At 33.7% G+C, this 26415-nt stretch overlaps 1 protein-coding gene and 1 long non-coding RNA gene across 4 annotated transcripts; one reads left to right on the top strand and one right to left on the bottom strand.

The window, feature by feature from the left end:
- Positions 1–2631: 2631 nt before the first annotated feature.
- Positions 2632–24644, top strand: LOC149738302 (ras-associating and dilute domain-containing protein-like). 3 transcript variants are annotated; one of them, XM_089875365.1, is made up of 19 exons: positions 2632–2852; positions 3053–3170; positions 6070–6259; positions 9886–10051; positions 11303–11481; positions 11567–12196; positions 12646–12800; positions 13228–13307; positions 14706–15717; positions 15787–15824; positions 17899–18036; positions 18118–18241; positions 19524–19734; positions 20401–20573; positions 20657–20807; positions 21072–21629; positions 21725–21912; positions 23201–23319; positions 23951–24644. In XM_089875365.1, the coding sequence occupies exons 1-19, from the start codon at positions 2647–2649 to the stop codon at positions 24048–24050; spliced, it is 4536 nt and encodes a 1511-aa protein (XP_089731491.1). In that variant the 5' UTR covers positions 2632–2646; the 3' UTR covers positions 24051–24644. The 3 variants fall into 3 exon arrangements, with proteins under 3 accessions (XP_089731491.1, XP_089731490.1, XP_089731492.1); XM_089875364.1 differs by having other exon boundaries at positions 11564–12196; XM_089875366.1 differs by lacking the exons at positions 2632–2852; positions 3053–3170; positions 6070–6259 and adding an exon at positions 9018–9194 and having other exon boundaries at positions 11564–12196.
- LOC149738303 (uncharacterized) lies at positions 23439–24468 on the bottom strand. Its single transcript, XR_016384689.1, has 2 exons — positions 24255–24468; positions 23439–24021 (listed from the first exon to the last, which is right to left on the bottom strand). It is a non-coding gene; the product is annotated as an uncharacterized LOC149738303 (long non-coding RNA).
- Positions 24645–26415: the final 1771 nt, after the last annotated feature.

The raw sequence follows: 26415 nt of genomic DNA, 5'->3' as shown, positions 1-26415 counted from the left end.
TAAGAAAAAGTCTCGCCTGACAAAGTGTCCCATCTTCCCCCACCCTACTAGGCTATATACAAACATTATACATAGAGTGGTTATTTATAGCGATTCGCGCACAAGAGGTGTAATTTAATATATTTGAAAACACACAGGGACACTTTAAAATCGTTGTTAATTTTAGTTTTATAAGACAAAATAAAACTGTACGAAATATCCAAGCTTTTTATACGAACCTGTATGAAACAAGGCAAATCGTTTGCAAACTACAAAATTCCATCGGCTTTACTATGATTTAGCGAGCGTTCAAAGTTATCACTTTCTATTTCGCTTTTTTTTACCTGCCTAAAAAATACCGTTTTTTTAACATATTTTTTAATATGTAACAACAGTAACTAGCTTTGAGGAGCGCTTTATTAAGTCGTTATAATACTGTCTAATAATTCAATACCATTATTTTTTTGATGTTTATTAAATGAGGGTCCATAAAAAGAGAATAAAAAAATCGTCCGACAAAATGTCCCAACTTTCTTCACTTTACTGCACATTAAAATTCTTTAATGTTTCCATTTTTTGTATAATGTTCATTTAATTTTCTATGTTGCAAAATAATCATAAACCGGGAATATAAGCGTAAAAAATTGGTGTTGAACAAATACAACATTTGTTAATATATAGATAAAATGTGTACATACAAAAAAATATTTAAATAAAATAGATGTTTAATAACATTCATATATATTCTTAATCATGCCCTGAGGTTATATAATATACTAATTTGTATTCTTTTGTTGTTGATCTCATTTCGCGCTATTTATACTCGTTTAATCCAAAAAAAGGAAAAGTTTTGTAAGCAATTAGTTCTCTTTGCACAAAACCGTTTGATATAATCAATTCAGTGGCGGATGAGAATAAGGTGACTTTTACCCACAGTTAAAGATTTGCCAAAGGAGAGATTTTTACAAAGACATTATTTGTCTTTCAAGTCTCGATTTTAAAAACCGATTCATATTCCGTTTAATCATTAGACAAACACCACTTTCAAAAGGTTTTAGCATCAGTACACAAAACCTATTGTGTACATTGGAAGTTTTATGCTAGGTTAGTAAGGATATGGAAGGCATAGATATTTTCAACCTTAGATTAAGATGGTAATGAAATATAAAGTTTATCTATATAACTTTTGCTTCATCTAACATCTGTTAATTTTCCATGTCAGTTGTTTTACGTGTATTTCTACTGCTGTGTGTTGCCAAGCTAACATTTCTAGACATCTTTGAGTGTTATTTATCTGAAGCCTCGAAAAAAAGTTTCGCCAGAACAGCTTATGTTGTATCAAGAACAGATTAAAGTTCTCACTGATACATTAAAACAACATATATGAATAGATGTTTTCTTATATGCCTATATGAAGCGATTTTGTTACCACAACTTTGAGTTTTTAGAAATACCAATTTACCAGAAGTGTTTAACGTATATGTAGAAAATTGTCGATGTAATCCACAAACAGGATGAAATCAAATTAAGCAAGATATTTGTAAGAATTTATGAGATTAATATTCCGTGCTTATGATTGTTTTTTCCGATATATATTAAAAATATAAATTGTAGCGGTGTGTAAGCGTATACTATATATATTATACATAAATGAACACAAAAATGTATTATTCTACTTTATTCTGCCTTTTAAATATCTGAATGCAAAAATATTTTCAATAGCTGTTTTCGCAGCTTTATGCTTATGTGGTTGTTTATAACAATTATAGGCCTATACTATGTGGAACACAAAATTCGATTTGGGTATTTTGGAACAACATCGTATGGATCGTCATACCGACTGTTAATTCGCACTTTTTCGTTAGCCGGTTGCAGCACTCAATGCGAATAACAAAGGTGGACATGTCGTCCTCTGTCTTAATAGCCTCACAAGCCATCGAAGTTCTGAATTGTTTAATACACGACACTATACAACAGTCAGCAACAACGGCACGAACGTCGGCGAATGTTATCTTGTAACTAGAGGTTACAACTATTTTAAAATGCAAATCGGTTCGAATAATACTTGCGTCCGAGAGCTATTTCTTCGTTATGTTTAGGATGAGCGAAAGGTAAGAGCATCACAATTTATAGCGGGAATGGGAGACAAGGTAAATTAGGGCCGTGTGAGAAAGTTATATTGAGTTTGTGGGACTCGTAGCGGGATATGTCCGCGCTGTGACGCCGACCCTGGGAAAAAAGACAACAGGACGGAAAACGTTAATGAAAATAATTAATGTACGACGTAAATAGGACAGGAACGCTACAACAATATTAACGATATGTACATTTTTATATTTTTATAAACGTTTACATGTTAAGAGCTACAAATGCTCTATTTTTGCACGTGTCTAACAGCCTAGAGAAAAACCATTGCACTTTATAGAGATTAAACCTTAATTATACCAATTATGTTTCAAGTGCGATAATTTTACAAGATACGGCTTTTGACCGGCTTTATAGGTTTTAAAGTAATTTCTTACTTTACAGAACATGGTCGGTAAGGTTAAATTGTATAGGCTAGTGTACTTGTTGGCGTTCCTAATGTTAGTGAATTATATGTTGTAGTATTGTAATGAATTGTAATGTATAGTTTAGTGTGATTAGGCAAACTGTGCAATCAGACAAATGGATTGTTTTTGTGACCAAGATTCGTTACAAACAAAGGACGTAAACAATTCTGGCAAGCGAGAAGAATGTTTTGATGATCGTATGTCTCAGGACAGCGTTTTATCTCCTGAACATCTTGTTCACGCTTCAGATCCTAACGTCGTGCTGACAGATCCTGTCGTACTTGATCACCTAAGAAAGTTGCATAACCGTGCGACTAAAAGGTGACATATTTCTGTTGAATGCTAGACAATTTTATTGTAGTATAGGGTGGGGGGAAACGGGACTCGGCGTAATTTTTGGGCGGGTTGTCACTGTAGGAGGCCATAAAACAAATCAAATAAAAAGTTTCCCACTTTACATCGTGTCCCATATTTTCCCATTCAACTAAATAACGAAATTCGTACAACTCATATCTAACCAGAGGACAGCGACAATCTATCGATGATGACATTCAGGAAAGAAGGGCCCAGCTTCGGGTTAAAGTTGACAATTTCAATAGAAGAAGCGAAATTGGAGCATTTAGAGTGAAACTTTTAAGCGTAAGTTTACTTATTGTGTGAATAAACACGTACTGAAAAGTGGAACCAACATCATCATGAAATATTTAATGTCCTGTAAAGCGGTAACTTAAATAGTTTTAAGATATATATATTCTCTATTGCGCACCATAACTTGCATTTAACGTTGTATCCAATTACGAAATAATTTTTTATGGTTTGCATGAAACGAAATTTGCTTTATCCTCGATTGGCTAAAAAAACAACAGCAGTCGTTATAACACGGATGTTGTGTTTCTTATACACTCCGTGTCAGCTTACGAGTTACCACGTCTATAACTTAGTGGGTGGATGTTTTTGCGGATTGCTGACAGTTTAGACAATAACCATTGGTATGGGCACTGAGTTGTAGAAATTGTCGTTAAGTTTCTTAGTCAGATCAATATATGGTTTGGCCCCAAAATTCCTACAAAGTGTTTTCAACGTTTTGTTTTGTAGTATTTATCATCAAGAATAATGTATTGAAAATCTAAAAGAATCGGAGCATCAGAAAATTGTCATTTTTAAGATGGCCGCCAAAACAGTAAAATGACAATAATTCACTTTAATACCAAAACTCTAAATATGTTTTAGGTGATAAGGAATTTCTTAAATCCCCCATATGTTTTAGGTGATAAGGAATTTCTTAAAACAACTAAAAATAAATCCCCATATGTTTTAGGTGATAAGGAATTTCTTAAAACAACTAAAAATAAATTAACTCATTAGTTTATTAGAAAGACCTATACTAGGGTTGGGGAAGATGGGACACTTTAGCACATATTGCATAATATTTTCAAAATCAAAATATAAGACCATTTTGGGGTGTCACATATTGTACTTGAATTAACCCTGAAGTATAAGTTTTTAAACCTTTTAAAGTTTGGCAATAAAAATCTCCAAAACTGCAATTGGGGGGAAATGGCACAAAAAATGAAATATCTTTAAATTAATATTGTTCTGTAACTTGTAGTTGTTCCACCAAAATTAACCGACTGCGCTATAGTTTCTTTACCAGCATGTAAACTTTATATATAATCCTTTAAAACGATATTTTTTTATCTAAGCGTACCACGAATTAATACTATCATTCTTTTATTAATTGACAACATTTCAAAAAAGTATAAGAAAACATACTATGAGTTATTTAGCAATTCGCATAACAGTTGAAGTTTTACAAATTTGAAAACACACAGGATAAGACGGGACAGTTTAAAATCATTTTTAGTTTTGATTAACAAGTGTATTTATTATAAGGAATACACGTAAATAACACGAAATAATTCTGTACGCTTTGAAAATCAAGTTTAAACATTCTTTTCTTGCTCTACTGCTGTAATTGATAATATGTTATCTACTTTACATTATTTTATGGAAAATGGTTTTGTTTGAACGATAATGGGTATTGTTTGAATTCCAATTGATTGCTACACACTATTTTCGCACAAGCCACTTCTCATAAGTTATCTTCAAGTGCAAATGACTGAATTTCGAATGTATTTTCTATATACTATCTTTTTATTGCATCAGTATATTATTTTTAAATAGTTACGACTCATTAACAGATCATCACTCTCTTTTTTCACAAGTGGGCGCTCATTTTTTTATTATTATTTTAAAAAAATACACAAAGAAACACTTTAAATTGGTAATAAGTGTAAAACAAATTACTTAAATACTGAAAATACCTTTATAAATATATAAAACACTAGTAAGAACATCTTTCCCAAATTAGGTAGTAAACTCTTTCGTTCTGTGTACTATCCTCGGCTCTGTGGTGTAACGGTTAGCGAGCCGTCGTTTAATCTCTTTGTTTCGTTCTTACCGGGTTAGAGTTTTTTTGGGTGTTATTAGCACTTTTAGGTTAGGGGTTAGGGGTTAGGGGTCCTAGAAATCTAAAAACTACATTGTGGGAGAAGATGGTATGAGCATTGAGACTCCAAAAAGTGTTACTTTTCACTTTTGGGTTTGCATGCTGCACTCAATTCGAATAACACGGGTGGGCATGTCGTCCTCTGTCTAAATAGTCTATAATAAGCTCATGAGCCACCGAAGTTTTGAATTGTTTAATACACGACACTATAACAACAGTCAGCAACAACGGCACAATACGTCGGCGAATGTTATTTTGACACTTAGAATAACAATCGTGAACTACAGGCTACAACTGTTTCGAAACGCAAACCGGTTCGAATAATACTTGTGTCCGAATGCCATTTTCTTGTTTAGTTTAGAGTGAGCGAAAGGAAAAAGCGTTACAATTTATAACCGGAATGGGAGACAATTGGGTTTATGGGTCTCGTATAGCGGGACATATATACGCGCTGCGATGCCGACTCTGTGAAGGGGCCAACAGGTGCAACAGGACTGGTATAGTCGTTTAAAAATACCCAAAATATATTTACATTATTATTCAACAGTATTCTTACTGTCATAGAAAATGGTAAAGGCGATTTTTTTTTAGGTAATAAAAAAACTTGGTTGTGATCAAATACAACGTGCTTAAATGGATGAAAAAGCATAATATGAGATTCTTCCATCCGATATATGCCTCCTATGCCCAGAGGTTTTGTGATCAAGGCTTGTCGCTGATGGTGTTACCGTTGTGGGCGTATGTGTTTTTGTGCGAGACACTTAATGGCAATAATTGCTTCAAATCAGTGGTCACTTATAAATTGCCTAAACTGTCAGCCACACACAAACACAAAAAAAACATTAACCTACAAAGTTACATTCGTGGTATAACTAGTAAGCAGCCACGAGGACCATGAAACCCGTGTTATACCGTCGGTCGTTTTCCGACTACGCGAGGATAAGGCAAGTTTTATTTATTTGCGTGTCCTATCTTACCCCACCCTACATTAATCTAAGCCATGATATCTAGGAAATATATTACGTTTAGACCTTTGATGAAATAACCTACTCTGGTCCTGTTCGATTTTACTATCAATCTTCGTTGAGTAAACATGAAAGTTTCCGTTTGATGACGCTCTCCGATCGTGACCAAGTGCGTGATATTCTACCTACATTACGCGAAAAATTTTCAATTTCAGCTGATGTGAAATGTAATATACGAGAAGTTATTAACGGAGGTTTGCATATTAGTAATAATTTGAAAGTATGCATATTTTTTATTAGGTATATTGTTTGGAACTTATATATTGTTTGAAGATTTATATTTAATACAATATGAAGAGAAAAAGTTCCGCATCACAACCGAAAAATACTGGGTTCAATGCTCGATTTGATGGCATTGTCACTATATGTATAATACAATGGGGGGAGATAATACACTTAATTAAGCACAGGTGATATTTTACAAATTCGAAAACACACAGGATAAGATGGGACAGTTTAAAATCATTGGTAATTTTGATTAATAAGTGTAAAAAAATAGGGATATACGTAAATAACACGAAATAATACTGTACGCTTTGAAAATAAAGTCTAAACATTCTTTTTCTTGCCCTACTGCTATAATTTTTACATGATACCCATATATTTTATTATTGCATAATAATTGATATTGTTTGAACAACTATGGGTAATGTTCGAACATGAATGGATAAATATTGTATCTTACAAATGTATATAAACCTGTAATAACAGAAAATTGATTAAAACTATTAATAAAGTTTTTATATTTGCTACAAATTGGGTATTACTACTCTGTTTTTGGCACAAGCCACTTCTCATAAATTATCACCAAGTGCAAATGACCAAATTCCGAATATATTTTCAAAATATTATCTTTTTATCATATCAGTATCTTATAGTTGAATATCCCCTGAGGTATAAATTACTCAATTAAAAGCAAACCTTTCAAAGTTTGGCAATGAAAACATACGAAACTACAATGTGGAGGAAGATGAGACTCTAAATTGAAATATATTTACATTAGCAGTATTCTGCAACTTTTAGTTAACCTATACCGAATTTAACAGGCTGTGCTAGTTTATTTGCTATGTACCCTTTATATATATAACTTTAAACCGATACTTTTTTATTTCAAATTAAACTCATTTTTAACCTGCCTATTTTTCCTATGACGATATATCTCATTTTTTTGCAAAACTAAAACTAGTTTTATGAGACAAAATCAAACTGTACGAAATATTATGTCGTAATCAATTGTCAGGTCAAAAAATATTATGTCGTAATCAATTGTAATTAAACTTTTTTAAAATTGTTACAAACACACGCGATACCCATTTGTTGAGAACTCTTTACAAACTTGAAAACAAATAGTTTTCGCAGACGTTTTGTTTTCCCCACACCGGATACTGTGTACATATAGATATCGGACAAAACGTTTCGAAGAATCCCATGCGAATGCGACGCGAATTCGCACACGGGTTCGCATACGATTTTGCAAGCGAATTCGCAAGCCGAATACTGCGTACTACAGTCACCTTTAGGTATAGGTTAACGCTTACAGTTTATAGCGCTTGTTAGAAAAATTGAATTATTTATTAAATTTAATTAAAAACGTTGGAACAAACGGTTTAATATATATATATATTTGGAAATAATTATTTTGTTTATAAATTATCGCAAACAATAAAGTTTCAGTCGTTTAAATTTGTTTCAGCGAGCAGTTTAGCACCTAAATCATATATTTTTCCAGCCATTAAAAATGTTGTTGTTAACTCTGATTTCGGTTTGGTTTGTAATCAAATTCATAAAAAGGGGGAAATGGCCCACCATCCCGCTTCCTACTATATAATCTGCTTCATTATAGCTTGGACTCAGCACCAACGTAAAGATCTGAAACAATGTAAGGCTGTAATCCGACCAGACATATACTTCTTTAGTTACTGAGATTCATTCATTAATTAAGATTACTCCAGTGTTATCCTACAATGATTCTATTGTGCTTCTGTAACTGAACGTTCCTAAATATTACAAAACATACGAAGATATATATGTTCCAAAATAACTTCGTTAGGTAACGTTGTTTGTACAGCAGTGTAGTCTATACTCGTGACTTTTCATAAATAGTTATGATCATAAAAGCGTTTCTGTTACCATATCGAGTGGTGTAGTTTAGTGAAACTAGTTGTTTGGGTGTTCTTGATGCATACAGTAAGCGTTAAGCGTTTGAAACCAGCCAGCAACGACAATCGAAACATTTAACGTTATTCTTGAGTGCCTGCTCGAGTGCTGCTAATTAACAGCAAGCAGTCAGCCCATTATGAGGTCTGAACATTCCTTAATCAAGGATCTCAGATCAAGTCAAATGTAACTATATTTGAGTTTACGAATAATCATTCCATTTGCCATTCGGACAAAATCTACTGAAGAAAATTTTACTTTTTCCTTTTGCAACGGAAGCTATACGTAGCTGCTCTCCTATAACTTCCTTAATTGCGAAATATAGCGTTTGGTTCAACAACAATACAACGTGGTTGTTTTGAGGGCAAATTAAGTAAAGGTTGACGAAACAATGAGAAGAATTATATATTTTCTCGTTTGCTAAGAACAAGTTCAATTTTAATGTTCAAGATATCTTTTGTTAGATTAATTTGTATCATTCTTAATTCATGTTCACGATTGTTTCATGGAATGCTGCTGGCATGGCAGATGATTCTGTTCAGTGACAGAATTTACGGCATAATTATTAACTGTGTCTCTCAATTTTGTTTTGTTCAGCTTTTAAGTGGCAGTGTAAGCTGTACCGTACGTATAGCGATCACTTATTATAATTGCTGACTGCTAATTAAGTTAGACTAGAGCTGGCGGAACACTTGGTATTGCGGACAAAAAATAAGTTTTAAGATAATTTTGTGACGACACTGGATTTACGAAACTTGTTTGATATGCATAGAATATAGTGAGTACTCTTCACAACAGAATTGTTTTACAGATCCAATAGGTAGATTTGGATTTTTTGAAATGTATGGTGAAGGGCAGTGTTTATACTGTGTACAAAATTGGTTAGAATGTGCGAGCCGACCTACGTTTCATTTGATTGCGTTGATTGTGACATATCGTTTTCTGATCGCACTTCAACGTCTGATCAGTTCAGTAAGTTTATTTGGATATTTCGATATAAGAAATTAAAAGACTTTCAGTTTAAGGTTACTATATATAATATAAAGAACCCCCGAAGAACTGCGTTAATGGTGTATACATGGTGATGCCGCAGTATCGTAATATTCATTTAATACGTTCTCTTTGTTCCATTTTCTATAAATATTTGTCAAATGGTTGACCACCCACTGTTACTGGGATATTTGTAGGGTAATAGGCGAAATCTGTTTGCTTTAAACTCGATGAGTTTAAACGAGTCGGAGTTTCATAGCGAAACAATTTTGGAGAGTTATATTGCATCAGTGACCAAACCTTTGTTAAGCGTGAAATCGGTATATAATGTCTTCATCAAAGTCAAAGAAAAAAGAAGTTTTTTTAAAAAAATAGACCCCGCTAAACTACGGGGATCGTCTGGTTTCTACGTAGAAACTTAAGAATATATAGATAAAGCGGTTTAATGCAGTGTGTCCCAATAGAGCGGATTTTCAAAACAAGCAATTGCCTATAAAGTACACATTTTTAGTGCTTAGAAAACGTAAGATTATTCTTTTTAAAAGGTTTGTTGTGGTATTACATAAACGTTGATGCTGCATTCCAAAAACTTCTTCTTATAGCTTAACTAAAATAAATGAATTGTACGAAAGTCAAAACGTTTATCATAACGCAAATGGTAACTCATTTTTAGATGAGATCTTACTTGACCCAGAAGATCGACCACTTGAACTAGCTGTAAACTCCAAGTCCCCTCTGACCTTCCACGTGACAACTGGAAATTACCGGAATTTGGAATTACTGCAAAGCACAAAAAGAGATGGGTTTTCCCCAGAACAGACAAGAAAATTAGTGGAAAAGTAAATTACCGTAATGGTTCTATTACATTTTTAGTTTAACTGGCGCTATTACATAATGGTTAGCATGTCTGCCCGTAACCCAGTGGCAATGGGTTCAAGGCTCGTCTCTGCCACCATTGTAAGTGTCTTTTTAAAGCGGCATACCAACAAAAAATCAAAATTAGTGTGTTGATGAAAATGCTCTGTTGTGATCCTATAGGCCAGGGTCCCATCAAAGTTTCAAACAACAAAACAGCTTTTAAAATAAAATGCGTGTCAAAACCGCAAATTCAACCGTTGAAATAAAAAAGTCGGCCGCGCGACAATGCATGGGATTTCTCAAAAGAAAAAAGGTGTCACTCAATTTTGACCGTTTCTAGTTTCCAAACTACTGAAGTAAAATAAAATTTTGATATAATGAATGTTTCTTCTTTGTGAATATATAAAAATATTGTAACACATAGACTTTTTATGTGGTAGTGTTTTGATTCAACATATGGCTACATACTATATGCTGACTTGGAACCTTTTCGCTTACCACTTAACTTTATTCGATTGGTTCAATCTAATTTTTTTTCTTATCGGAATTTCCATTTATTGTAGCACAGCAGCCGATTTTTTTACTTCAGCGCCTTTTTTCCTGCGATTTTTTGAAGGTGTTTTGCTTCTTGAAACTTTGGTGGCACCTTTAGACCACATTTGAGCATCTCTACCAATATACAATTTTTGTTGGGATGGCCCTTTAACGGGTTGTCTCAACTGTCAGCCACACAAAAAAAAACAATTAACCGCCAAGTTACATTCGTGGTAACTCGTAAGCTTGCACGAGGTGTACATGAAACAAAACATACGTGTTATATAACGACTGTCGTTTTCCGGCCACGCGAGGATAAAGCCGGTCCTTACGTTTATTTATTCAAAGCTATTTAAAAATATTTAACCTGCAATATGTTTGAAAATATGCTTGTCTTGGTGTTGTTTTAATTGGATGAGAGGTTTATATATTGTTTTACCACGTTTTGTGAAAACACTACACAATCCTCATTAAGCCTATACGTCAAGAGGTTTTAAAGTTCGAGGGCTATTGATGAAATTTAATTTCCCCTTTCATACCCAGTTACCGTGAACAGCCATCTGTTGTACAACTGCCTTTATTTTATGTTCGGCTGCGTCGTTTGCGACACTACTTAAGAATTATACTATGTGACACCATTTAATACTAACTAGAAAGCTTAGAAAACAGCATCATTATTTTCTATTTGTTAATAAAAGGTTCAATTTGGCAACGAAAGTAAATAATGAAGAAACAAAAAGTTTGGTGACGTCATCACCAAGTTTTTCATCTGGGCAAACAAATTTAAGTGGAAGCAGTCGCAGTGGAAGTTTAAAAGTTATTGAAACTAATCAAACAGAAACAAGAAGTGCCATGGCGTTTTCACCTTCCGTAAAAGGTAATCACAAAAATTGTTGTGTCAAATCGACAGATGTTTTCTGTCATACACTCAAGACATATATTTTTGTTATTGCTTTCAGCAGGTGCCAGTAACGTAAGTCAACGAGAATATCAGAATCTACAAAAACTACAAAATGAACTGACTCACACTCAAAGACAGGATCAAAGAGATATTGCAGGAAAAACTGTAAACCTACCAGTAGCTGTTACTGATGAGCTTCAACAGGAAGGTGGAACACGCAGAGGTCGTATGCGAAGCCTTAAACAAAAAAAGAGCGACACGATGACGTCATCATATCGAACCGGTAGATCATCTTCTGCAAGAAGATTGTTTGCAAGTTTAAGGAAGTACAGACAACGCTCATCTTCTCGGGAGCGAAAGGAGACTAAGAGCGTATCTGATATTGGATTGGAAGATTCTAGAGGTACAGCAAATAACCCAGAGCTTTCTTCGGATGCCAATCTTCCTGGTATTATGAAGATCTTTGGAGATGCAATAAGCCCAGGTGCGAACTATAAGAGCGTTATGGCTACCCGAGAATCTAGCGCACTTGAACTTGTAAAAACCGCAGTGAAACGATATGGCTTACAGCGACAGCATGCGAAAAAATATATTCTTTGCGAGGTTATAGGTCGGCTAACAACAGAAAACATACCGCAATCACGTTATAATGGACTGAAGGTAAAGATGATAAAGAAAAGCAGGAGTAAAGGTAACTAACACATTTATATTATCATTACCGAATCTTGTATGTAGCCGTGTGGGTAAAAATATGATAATTAAGAATTACCTAAACTTCTTTTAAAAAATATTACAATTTAGTATTGTCCTGCGCCGTGGCATAGTGCTTAGCGCGCCTGCCATGGTAATGGGTTCAAGGCTCGACGTTGCTACCATTGTGGGAGTATGTGTCCTTGGACAAGACACTTAACGACAATTGCTTCAACCCAGTCGTCACTAATGGATTGTCCAAATTATCAACAACGCATAAAAAAATTAAAAAATCCCGAAAAAAATAATTACCCACAAAGTAACATACATGGTAACTCGTAAGCTGGCACGAGGTGTTAAACCCGTGTGATAACGACTGTCGTTTTCTCGCCACGCAAGGATAAAGTAAGTTACATTTATTAATTCATTCATTCAATTTCTGTGTGACAGCGAACTCTTCTCTTGAATCTTCGTCGTGCATGGAGAGTTTTAAGGAAGATTACATCAGACCATTAAACGATCACGAACGGCCACTTAAACTACAATCTTATTGGAAACCTTTAGATGGACATTGTAGACGATTTGAAATTCGATTAAAATCGGAGGTCATATTTTCTTTTTTACGCGCATTTTTGTTTCTATTAGATTATTAGAAGTTCAACTTAATTAAAATAAATGACTTGTTTGTCAGGGGTAGCGACCACGCTTGTTTTCTTTTAACTAAAAGTAAATATGTTTTTAACTGTAAGTCTGTTTTAACAACTGTGTTGTCTTGTCGCTATATTCTGTCTTTTCGTTATAGCCTGACATAGTGGTTAGCGCGCCTGGCTGTAACCCAGAGGTAATGGGTTGAGACTCAACGCTACTACCATTGTGAGTGTATGTGTCCCTGGGTAAGACACTTAACGGCAATTGCTCCAACACCGTGGTCACTAATGGGTTGTCTAAAATTATCAGTCATATTTAAAGAATAAGTTTTGATAGTAACATAAAGTTGGTTTTCTTCTTATTAAAAGTTACTTGTAACTTCAGGTACTAAATGCAGCAAGCAAAGATAATGAAACACGCGATATCAATTCACAAGCAAAACGACTTGTTATGCAAAAATCCAAGTAAGTTATAAGATTTGTACCATGGCGCTCTCTATAAGTTATAGAGGGCGCCATTATTAAGCACGTTATGGTCATATAGATCCTTTTTCGTCGAACAGTTGCTGTTGTTGTTTTTTTCGTGACTTTTTTCCGCACTTATTTCAATTTTTAATTTCAGTATTTTTCTTTATTCTCTGGATTGAAATCAAATCATAATATATATTTATAATTTTTAGACTGAATTTTCAGATTTAAAACCGCACGATGAGCGATTAATAAACGATTACTTTCCTCATGCGCTTTACATAGCAGAAACACTGTCTGGCAGTTTGAAGGAAAACGACGGCACGTGTTGTATCTACACAACGATTCACGACTTAATCAAACTATTAGCACTTAAGTGGGGACGCATTAAATGCACTACTCTTTTACCGTATCATTATTAATCGTAGTTGAAACATTATTTTTAATTCAACATCATATGATTAATATTAACTTCTAACATTACCTAATTACTGCGTGATTATGGTTTGTCAAAATTCATAAAAACAAACGATTTTAAGCGACGACAACGTTAGCTAGTGTAAGTTTACAATAAACACATGGTACAGGAGTTGTACAAAGCGTATTTACACATATTCTTTACCAATCACTCAATCCTCATACGTCATAAGTTTCATTAGTTATAATACATGTATAAATACATTCTGCATACTGCTCCACAGTCACCAATTGGGACTAGAACCCGTTTTGTTGGTTACTTCAGATTTGTTTTTGATCGAGCCCAGTCGACCGTTGTAGTAAAAGGATTTAGTTAATATAGCAGGGTAGGGGTAAATGGGACACCTTTTCATTTTGTTTTCTCTTTTCATTTGGTAGTAAACAAAGAACATTTAATGAATAATAAAACCGTATCTTCACGACTTCCACAGACCGTTGTTAATTGTTTAAAACACGATCAGGCTATTTGGATATTATGTGTTAAAGGTGTTAGGGTTCCTTATCTTACCAACAGGTGACCTCCTTCGAGGTTCAGACAGTATAAGCGCTGTCTCGACAAATTTGATTACTGTATCTACTGGTCTAATGGTTAAGGCGCCCACTATTACAGTCATTGTCACTGATTTGATCCTCGCGTGCCGTAAACATTATTTTGTTGGATTTATTTTCTTTTAATAAGAGATATAGGGACTAAAATAGAGAAAATAAATGTTAGAAGTAAGAATTAAGATAAGTGCGGAAAAAAGTCGCGCAAAACACAACAACAACAAGAACAAACTGTTCGACGAAAAATGGTATATACGACCACTACCAAAGAGATTAAAAACACTACCGTGCTCAATCATTTTAATCAGAGTCCACACTGATTTTAATGCGTTTTCACTTATAGAACTTTTCTCTCTTGTTTTATGCTTGTAGGCCAAATTTAAGCGTTTCGTCGTTTTACGTACATTCTTCTAACCAACCTACAACGGATAGTGAAGAGTCAGAAGAGGAATATGCTCCATCTTCATGCGTGTTAGACTTAGATGAAAAAACTAACACCGATACAAAAGCTGATTATGAACCTAAATCCCTGCCACTTCAAATCCCGTTAACAGATAAACCAACATTTATTTGCCAAAGCCCAACTGAAGCAAAGTTGGCTCATGAAACCAAAAGTGCAGAAACTTGTTCTTTTAGCAATGAGATTACCCCACCGCCACCAGTGCCCTATCTACTAACTGTGTTAGGTGACACACCGGAAGCAAATGGTTTTCAGCGTTTTCTCGAACGGGATGAGATTTTAGTTGGCAGTGAAGTATCCGATTTTAAATTGAAGGCACCTGGAGTTTTACGACACCATTGCGTTATCAGACGACAATTAGAAACCCTTTTTGATGAAACCAAAAATTTTAAAGCAACGCAAAAGTGGCGTGTTGTGGTGTCACCACTAAAATCAAGGGCAGAAGTTACAGTAAACGGTGTGAGAGTGTTGTCAAATCACACGTTGACTCATGGAGATATTTTATGTATCGGTAAAAGTATCATATACAAATACGAAGATCCTACTTCGAGCATAAACATTGACTGCTGTGTTGTCCCTTCACCTTCCGCCAAAAATAGAAAAGAAATTTTAATTTCAAGTAATGTAACAGAAAAGCAATCATCCGTAAGGAATTATGCTGACATAACACTTTCATCTCCGTTTTGTCCCGAAATACCAGCGATCATGGAGACTCAGCTCAGTTATGAGCGAAAATATGAAGATGAGATTTTGGACCAACTTTTCGACATTTTTTCTAACTTTTGCCTTGACAATATGGAAGAGCCACTTGCACCTGCCAATTTCCTTTGCCACATGATCACCCATGCTTGCTTAAACTTTGATCTTGCTGATAAGAATGAGTCATTGTTTAAAGTAGCAAGCCACATGCAAACGTTTGTTTTGGTGAGTACAACAGTGATTAAAACTTATTATCAATAGTATTTTCTTAACTATTATATATTTCTAATATAGAATGCAACCAGAAAAGTTTCAGTTCAAGACATTCAATCGTAAGTTCTTTATAAGACTTGCCACAAAAAACATTGGTATGGTAGGTCAAAAATAAAAAAGTGTCTTTGTCTTACGAAAATCACTGTGTCGGTAAGGCTGTTCTCCGCAGTCACAAGGTCCAGGATTTAAACTTATTTCAAACGTGGTATTGGCTAGCAAAAAGGGATGACACAATACACAAAACAAATTACTGAAATCTTTAAATGTCCTGCGCTCAGTAATCAGTGTGGTAAACAGTTCACTATTTATTTGGTATATTAGTTTGCCAAAACGATACAGCTTCTAAAACATCACATGAAAAAAACCTGCTGTTAAAAAATTCGGTTGTTTTCGACAATGCGTGGGATTTCTCATAAGAAAAAATTTCACTCAACTTTGATTGTTTCTAGTTTCTATAATACTAAAAAAATTTAAATTCTATTTCCGATTTAGTATAATAAATGCTTCTTCATCAAAAATATATATAAAAAAAATATAAAACATAGACTTTATTATTAGATATTTATTTATTTAACTTTTCGCATTGCACCGTCATTAGTAACTTTTATATACTAACAACGATTTAATACGATTTAATATACGTGCGGAATTATTCAATGAAGCAACGTAGACTTTTAATCCTAACGCATTAAATGCATTTAATCACTGTTGTGATAATATTTTACGCAACAATCGTTGCTATGTTACAACAATCTAATTGTTACTTAATCCAGATTATGACGCAAATATCCCAACTGTGAACTGCTACTGTGACGTAACAGTCTAACAGACAATATGTTCATCTAAGAATTGTATTTATAAATAATGCAACCGGTAAACGTAATCAAAGGTAATTTCCTAACTGATCCAACCGTAATCGCAAAAACACTGCGTATTTGATGTATATATATATGTTGTTTTTGCTCTACAGCAGGGGTTCCCAAACTTATTTTATCGCGGGCCAATATGTGAAATTATAATTATACGTCGGGCAAGGTTTTCCTTGCTATATTGGCGACGCGACTTGTATTGGCCAAAACTTGGTTATATCGAATACTGTTAGTTAGGTCAGGAAGTTCGACACATATGCTTGTAATAAACATGGCTTCTAGAACAGATTAAACTACGTACTTGCGGAGTAAAAGACAAAGTTTCACAGTAAGGTTGGCTGATGCTGTGACAGTCATAATTATTTTTGTGACGTAACAAAGACAATGTAAATTATTACAGAAATCAATAAAACATTTTTAGACGATTTTTTAAAGTATTATGTTTATTTGTGAACGAAGGCAATCGGTAATTTTGAAGTCCTCTGAGGGCCATTTAATTTGCTCCTGCGGGCCGCGGTTTGGGAACCCCTGCTCTACTGAGTCACAGTTATAAAATAGTATAAAATACTGTAAAAAATATTTGGAACCATTGGATGAGAACGGTTTGAATTTTTAAAGATAAAAAGCGTTAGTGTTTATAGTAGAGGTAGAGACCTAGCGATATCAACTTTTTACACCGATACCGATATTTACCAATATTTGTCACTATAGCGAAACATAAAATGATCAGTATTAATCACATTGCAAGTTATATAGTTTGGTTGGTCTGCATGTTCTTAGGAAGTTGTTGCTTTTGTACTAAACTAGGAAAAACACAAACAACGCTAAACTACAATGCACGTGGGCGTTAAACTAAGACGCACGTAAAGGTCAAACTAACATGTAAAGGCTAAACTACAACCTACGTAAAGGTCAAACTATAACGCCTAAATACGACGCTTGTAAATATGACGCACGTAAAGGTCAAACAACGACGCACCAGAAGCCTAAACTAACAAGACACATAGACATTAAACTACGACACACGTAAAGGTCAAGTGGGACGCATGTTGCTTGCGTGAAATATTTTATCGCGCTATTTTACAGATACCGTTTATAGGTAGAACATAAATATCGGCCGACGATATTGGTAAACCGATATATTAGCCGAACTAGTTTATAGAGCTGGCACTGATCCAATAACGTGATCAAACCATGACAACCTGACTTTTTAAATTCTTCTTAGTCAAGCATATATTTAAGTATATATAAGTTATTCTTTCAGTAATGATCCATCTGAACATCTTCTTAAATCACTGCGCCTGGTTGTCTTCTGGATGTCAAACACTCTTGAGATATTTGAGTTCCTTCAGAAAGATCTAATTCCCCATGTCCTTGATTGTGTGGAAGAAGCAAAAAAGAAGTGAGTAAAATCATTCTTTACCACTGTACTATTGAAATTCAACTGTAGGCGACTTTTACAATTAGATGTGTTATTTTTCAGGAATTATGTTAGCTCAAAAATCCTGGATGAAGCTAAGAAGTTTGAAATTAATGAAGAAATCTTAGGGTTACTTGAAGAAGTCGTAATGTATGCATTCCAACAGCTGGTGTATTATCTTACCAAGGTACCATAGTTTTGATTTAGCAGTTCAAAATTAGCCTAATCTAGAGTCTTTAATAAATGTTTTGTTTCCACACATACAAAATCCCAGTAGTAGGCATTCAAATTCAAATATTAAATTTTATATTATATTTTTTTAATCTTATTCAAAGTTACTAAATTCGCTTAAACACAACATAATACTCCTTTGATTTGGTGATTAGTATGTGACCACTGGACAACTTCAGTGTTTTTAACTCGGTATCCAACTACTTTTCAAAAGTTTACGAGGTGCATCGCACCTTTGCACCCCTGGATATTGTCGCCAGTGGTGCAGGCCCTCATAGTAGCCCTGGGGATGCCAAGATGATTCTAGAATAAAGAAACTAACGTAAAAGTGTGACACTTTACTTACTAGACCATAGCGGTAAAGATTCTAAAATAAAATTAAAATAATTCCCAAGAAAATAAATGTGAATATTAATATTCGTCATAAAAAGTATTTATAGAATCTTGTACTAGTCCAGCTTCGAATAGATTATAACACTGAGTAACACCTTAAAATTAAAGCTTTAGTTACTTTAAAATAGATTAATACAGAAATGTTTATGTAAAACATCACAGTTCTTTTTAAAATAGTAAATATGTACATTTATATAGTTGGGTGGCGGAAGCCAGGACTCAGGCAAAGACAAAAGTAATGAAAAGAATTGTGTTGTTATACATTAACTTTTCCGCATTACTTTGACGAAAATAAAGTTTTAGATTTAAGGTATTACCTAGCGTTATATTTATAGCATAGCACTCACCTCGAGCCCTGCTAAATGGTTTTTTTAACTCAAGCCCTGCTAAATGAAATTAAATTCCTAAAAATTTTGTTAAAAGATTTTTGTACAGGCATTTTTTTGTGATCAGCACAGTTATGAGTCAAAGAGTTCGGGAATAAAATTTGTGGATTTGATTAACTCTTTTGGGAGATTTTTATGTATGGCTGATAATTTGGACAACTTATTAGAGACCACTGGGTTGGAGATTATTGAAAATACAGTTTAAATTTAATGAAATATATATCTATATACTGTTTAAAATAACCAATATAAAACTACTGGTAAGAGCAAATACCATCCGATAAAATAGAAAGAAATAGAATTCTCAGTACCACCTTGCGGAAATAACATTCCACGTTTTGGCATATCGGCAAGTAAATTTAAAATAGGTACGCAGATTGAAATGAAATTTTGTGCTTAGAAAATATTTTAGAAAACTGCTTTATGTGTCAAAATACCACTGGTTAATTGTTTTCATAGACTTTGTATGGTTCATTACCGGCTATCCTGGATTGTAATCCATTTTCTGATGTTGAATCAACACCAAGTGTCAATCATGTGATTAAAGTGTACAACTATGCTTGGGAGATGACTCAAACATATTTAGTGAATCAACAGATTGCTGATCAGCTCTTCGCCTATCTGTTTTTCTTTACAAATGTTTCACTTTTCAATACGTTGATGGAAAATGGTATGTTGAGTGCCTTTTGCATGTTGTATAAAAATTACATTTATTAATATTTCATATCGGTTTAAAATTTAAATTTTGATGACAATTAGTGAATGTGAAAGTAAAGTGAAAACTTTGGTTTTATAGTGTTGACTGTGATATTTGCTTAATTTATTTTGGTTAAAGGAGAACTGAAATTTAATTTTATAGTTGGTAACACGTGTACAGATAGTCCCTTTTGTTAAATAGCCTATATACAATTATTTAAAACATTATCGTGTTTTTAAGTTATGGCCTGTTATATTTTCACTGGTGAGTGGTGGCGTCACTGGTAATTCTCGTCCAAGTGCTATTTTTACATGAAACTAATACATCAACCCTATCCATAGTCAACTTGTATCTAAAAGACTATGATATATTTTAATGCTTGTCTAGTTTATTATCTTTGCCCAAAAATGAGCCTTAGTTATAGTTTTATGTACAAGGTCTTCAATGTATTAGTAAGTAGCCATGTTTGTACCACATTCTTAAATAGCTTTTTTGAATAATGGCCAAAACAATTTCATTTGTAAGTAACTTGATAAACACTCAGCGCTTCATTAACGTCAGATAGGCTAAAAATATTTGACTAGTCTTCTGCACTGTGTTTTTATTTATATTAAAAGTGTATGATTCCATTTACATCAGATGCTTCAACAAAATATTTCAAATGGGAAATGGGAGTTCGTATACGTGGCAACTTGGAAAAACTAGAGAACTGGGCAATTGAATTTGAATATTCATATCAAGTATCGGCTTTCCTTGTCAAGATATCTACCTTGGCAAACTTACTAGCCACCCCTCGTACACAAATGGCAAAGGTTTGTTACCCATGGCATATATATTTTACATGTGGCAAGTGCACCTGAGATGATTAAATTATGACTGTTTCATTTTTATGCAGTACACCTGGTCAACATTTCGTAAAAACTTTCATGGCTTAAACTCTGCTCAGCTCTGTCATGTGCTTGAGTGCTACCAAATGACTGGCCAGCAACAGAAACCAACAAGTTGGTTTCCTGATCAAGAAGTGGAAATGAATACCAGTGGCGAAGGTTAGCCCCATATATTAGTTTTAGTTACCCCTTATTTATATATACGTGTAACGTATGGTTATTAGAGTTAAATCGGGTTGTCTATTTCAGCCTGCTCAATTAAACGTTACGGAGTAAAATGAGCCAGTTTGATAGTAGGAACAGGGGGGTTTAATCAAACAGGAAATAATAACTAGTGGTAAAAGTTGGCATAATGTATTGGTTCAAGTTACCTAATACTTATATTTTCCGTATGGTTGTTAAACAGTTGAATGTTTGTAATAGATGCAGTGATGGAGAGTTATGAAAGTCATCCTCCCCTTACACTTCCTGTCAGTGGTTCCAGAATCAACCTGGGTGAATTACCAAACAATCCAAAACTGCAAAATCTGATCGCCAGTTTTAAACACAAAGTATATAGTCCTCACACTGAACAACTATGCAAAGAGTTTAAAAATGAGAAGAAGCAATCATTTTTGTCCAATGAGTTGAAAGTTACAATGCCCACCTCTCCAGATGTTGTTCCAATGTCTTACCCGGATCTTCTTCCTGAATCCGAGAGCTCTGCTGCTAATGTTGCTTCATCTGGGGGTTTTGGAAGAATTGTTTCATCATCATCATCATGTTCGTCATCTTCAGAACCTGAGGCTTATATTGTAAAGAACTGGAAGTATGATGAAGAAGCAAATGCATCAAAAGCAATAAACAAATTGGTTGAGTTTAACCTTTCGAATAACCAATCTGAAGCAGAAGAACTTAGACAAGATTGCGACAGTTTACTTGTACTACCAGTAGCAGAAATAGAGTCATTTAATTCTCGTATCTCAAAATCTACACATCATGGTAAGTAGTTTAAAAAAAGTTTTGATAAGCTTCTGACTTTCTAAAACCTATGTGAATCCTGATACTATGCAAAATAACTTAATTTTTTAAAACAGAAATCTCAGAGTCTCCAGCTGATACATCAGTATGTAGTGATAACAGTATGCCAAAAGAAGTTTTTATTGTGGACATTAAAAAAGGAAAACAAGGTCTTGGTGTTGGGTTGGTGGATGGCACTATTACATCATTAGGTTTACCAGGAATATTCGTTCGATCACTAATTCCCGACGGTCCGTCAGTTAAGGTAAGGATTCTAACTTTCATTTACTTTTCATTGGATGAATGAATAAATAAATGATTTTTTTATTTCTTTTTATGTATAGCTGATAATTTGGACAACCCATTAGTGACCACTGGGTTGGAGCAATACTGTGTTTTTGTATATTTAAAACAAACATGTTGTAACCGTTTTTTTTTATACTTTTTCTCTTGTAAATCAGTTTCTTTCAAGCACTATTATCCAAAAGACTATTAGTAAAGACTAGTGTTTTTAAACCTGAAAGTTGCGATGCCTTTAGGACAGTGGTTCTTAAACTTGGGGGCGCGCCCCCCTAGGGGGGTGTTTAACACTCGGAAGGGGGGTCGCGAAAAACTATAAAATAAAGTCTTATTACATTGGTGTTCAAAATGATAAAATACGACGCACGTAAAAGGTAGATTCAAAAAGCAAACATTTAAGCCTGTTTTTAAACCTCCTTCACATGCTAAATGATGTGGTGTCAATCCCTATTATGATGCAAACAATCAACGTGTGAATTGCTATTATGTCGTAATTAATTGCCAGGCAAAACAATCGCTATTATAATACAATGAATCCCTACTATTTCGTAACAAACATTCTAACTGGCTAAGAAAAACAAGGTAAATATGAGGCTAAACTACGACGCAATCGTAAACCGAACGGTTATTTGATTTCACTTTTGCGTTGATCGCGATAACCGAATAAAATATTTAAAACTAATTTTGTCTGTATTTTATAATCTTTTGTATGTTTACAAAGAAAAAACATTCGCTGTAACAAATCCGAAAAAAAAATATCTTTAGTAGTACTAGTAAACAGTTAAAGTTGAGTGAAACTTTTTTTACAGGGAGTTTTGTGCATTATCGCTGACATTAGTTAATTTTCAACCTTTTTTAAATTTAAAAAGTTTTATGTCTGCCTGGTACCTTCTGTATCATTTTCTATGTAAAAAAGGGTTGATTGTTGTGTTGAAAAGTGAGAACAATCGGTTATGCAACTAGAAAAATTAAAACCTAATACAGTCTAGATTTTATATTGTTTCATATTTTCCAATGTTTCATTTTTTTCCTATTTATTCATTAGATTCATTGTGACAAATTAAAGATATCGAATTTTCTTTAGCAGTTTAGAAACCATCAAAGTTAAGAAACCCTTTTTTTTACTCAATTGTTTGTTTTTCTGGTTTTCTAAAACTTTGGCGGTACCTTTGTTTGAGCATCTCTACCTCTACCTAATACCAAATTTAGATTTTTTGTTGGTTTGCCGCTTTAAGTTCTTCATATTTTTCTAGCACATACACTCTAAGCATCATGATGTAATAAGATGTTGGTTACAAGAAGGGAGATTACAACTGGGTGATCGGATATTGGCAGCAAATGGTGTCAGTCTAATAAACATGTCCTACCATGAGTAAGTTTGTTTCATGTTAAGTCTAATTTGTTGTACTACATGATTTTTGATTTATCTCCTATATATATATTTATAAAGACTTTGTTGCCACTGCTAGTATATCAGAAAATCAAGGTCTCTCGATATGTATTTGACAATTTTAATGTTGATTTACACCACCCGTTATCATCATATATAGAACAAATAAAATGCAACAAAACATAGTTGAAGCCACACAAATACAGAGATCTTGGGTCGCATGCAAATGATTTAAATATAAACAATTGTGAACATAAAAACTAAGAGTTAAAACATCAGGTTTTATAAATCTGATATGTACAATTTAATAATGTCCGTCAAAATGATAAGCACTGTGGTATGCAAGAAGAAAGAAAACTCAATATAGCACCAGTGAAATGTAAAATATGAGATGAATTAAAGTACCTTTTATCAGGCTTGTCCACCAGTTATGAATTAAAATATTAGAATAATAATTGAACTAATACATTCTCATGTTGCACGGCAAAAACAGATGTTAAAACATAGGTGTACTGCCTGCTTCAGTTACCTCATATAGTGTCATTCATGTTAATTAAACCATTTTACTTTCTGTATTTTATGACCCAAATAACTGTACCTGCCTTTGCGACAGGGCAATGCGGGCAGTGTGGCAAGCTGGTGACAATATCAGACTTCTGGTTGGTCGATGTGGTTCGGATGTTGCTATAAAAATTACCTCGTCAAGTTGCTGATGTAAACAAATATGAAGATCTGTAATTAGCCATGAGGTGTATGAAACAGAACACCCAGGTATTAATAACTGCAGCAAATTTTGCGGAATTGCTAAAATCAGTAAACTTAAATTGTAATTAATAACTTTTTTTGAATAGTTAATATGATGGTAATGATCATCTATCTGATTACCTAACTAGATCATCAACACTTTGTTTACATACCTTCTTTTTAAAGTATGTGCATGGTGTGTCAGTTTGCTTTTAGAATAACATAAAAGAACAATTATCAGTGCATCATTACAAATCTTTTTATTCCCGAGCAATTGTTGGTCACCTAAGGGTCGTAGAAGTGCTTTTATTGGAACAGTTGTTGTTTTTATTTGTGGGGCCCATTTAGGCAAATCTCATTTCTCAACCCTTACATCTCAAGTTTTTTATCTCTTAACTAAAGTCAAATCATATTAAAATATAGTAAGATAGAATAATTCATTTTTTCCTGAAATTTGTTAGTAAGTTTGAACGAGAAAGCATCTCTATTATACCTTCGTATCATTAATTGTAATTGAAACATTACGTTTAAGTTCAACATTAAACATTTTTACATGTCAACAAGGTTAACTAGTGTTTAAAGTTCTCAACACATTGTGCGGGTTTCCTAATATTCGTTCCGACAAATATATTTGTACCGGACGATATTGTGCATGTGATGCTACTACATATTTAACCAGGTCAACCTTGTTAAACATATAATGTGGCTTTGTAAAAAAAAACAATTCAAGGGCAAACTTACTAACCTATATTTGCATCGGTTCAGGGTACATTTCTACCAGCTGTACTGTTGGCGTCGCTATATGTCTGTATAGGGTAACAATAATTTACTGACGCGCAGATGTGCGGATGCTTACGGACAACAACCAAAATACAATAAACGTTCATAGTACTTACGAATGATGGTGTATGTGCATTATATAGTTAGGGATTGTGGTGTATATGTATTATATAGTTGCAAATGGTGGTGTATATGCATTATATAGTTACGGACGGTGTTATGTAGTAGGGTGGAGGAAGATGGAACAGATGCTCATTCTTTTTTTTGCCCAATTTGGTAGTAAACAAAGAACATTCACCACGATCAGCATTTTGGAAGTTATATGTGCTGAAGGTGTCCCATCTTTTCCCATCCTACTATACATGTAATATAAAGTTACAGTTAATGGTATAGTACAATGGGGGAAGATAGGGCACTAAAGCACATATTGCCAAATATTTCCAAAATCAAAATAAATGACGGTTTTTGGGAAATGCAACGAATTAGTACGATCATTTCTTTATTAATTGACACCAATTTAATAAAATATAATAAAACACACGAGGAGTTATTTGGCAATCCGCACAACAGGTGAAATTTTACAAATTTGAAAACACACAGGATAAGATGAGACAGTTTAAAATCATTGTTAATTTTGATTATTAGGTGTATTTATAAATAAGAATATACGTAAATAACACGAAATAATACTGTACAATTTGAAAATTAGGTCGTTCACATGGCAAAGAAACTAGCACAGCCTGTTAAACTCGGTAGGTTAAATACACGTTGCAGAATACTGCTGATGTAGGCTAAATATATTTCAATTTAGAGTCCCATCTTCCCCCACATTGTAGTTTTGTATGTTTTCATTGCCAAACTTTGAAATATTTGCTTTTAATTTAGTAATTTATACCTCAAGGTGTTTTCAACTAAAAGATACTGATATAATAAAAAGATAATATTTTGAAAATATATTCGAAATTTGGTCATTTGCACTTGGTGATAATTTATGAGAAGTGACTTGTGCCAAAAACAGAGTAGTAATACCCAATTTGTAGCAAAAATAAAAACTTTATCAATAGTTATTATCAATTTTCTGTTATTACAAGTTTATATACATTTGTAGGATACAATATTTATCCATTGACGTTCGAACATTACCCATAGTCGTTCAAACAATATCAATTATTATGCAATAATATAATGTATAGGTAACATGTTAAATACTATAGCAGTAGGGCAAGTAAATGAATGTTTAGACCTAATTTTCAAAGCGTACAGTATTATTTCGTGTTATTTACGTATATTTCTATTGATAAATACACTTAATAATCAAAATTAACAATGATTTTAAACTGTCCCATCTTATCCTGTGTGTTTTCGAATTTGTAAAAGTTCACCTGTTGTGCAGATCGGTAAATAACTCCTCGTGTGTTTTATTATATTTTCTTAAATTGTTGTCAATTAATAAAGAAATGATAGTACTAATTCGTGGTATTACCCAAAAACCGTCATCTATTTTGATTTTGGAAATATTTGGCAATATGTGCTTAAGAGTCCCATCTTCTCCCA

Source organism: Ciona robusta, chromosome 3 (assembly GCF_009617815.1).
Source record: "Ciona robusta chromosome 3, ASM961781v2".
Lineage (NCBI taxonomy): Eukaryota > Metazoa > Chordata > Ascidiacea > Phlebobranchia > Cionidae > Ciona > Ciona robusta.
This window is presented reverse-complemented; position numbering and strand designations above follow the sequence as displayed.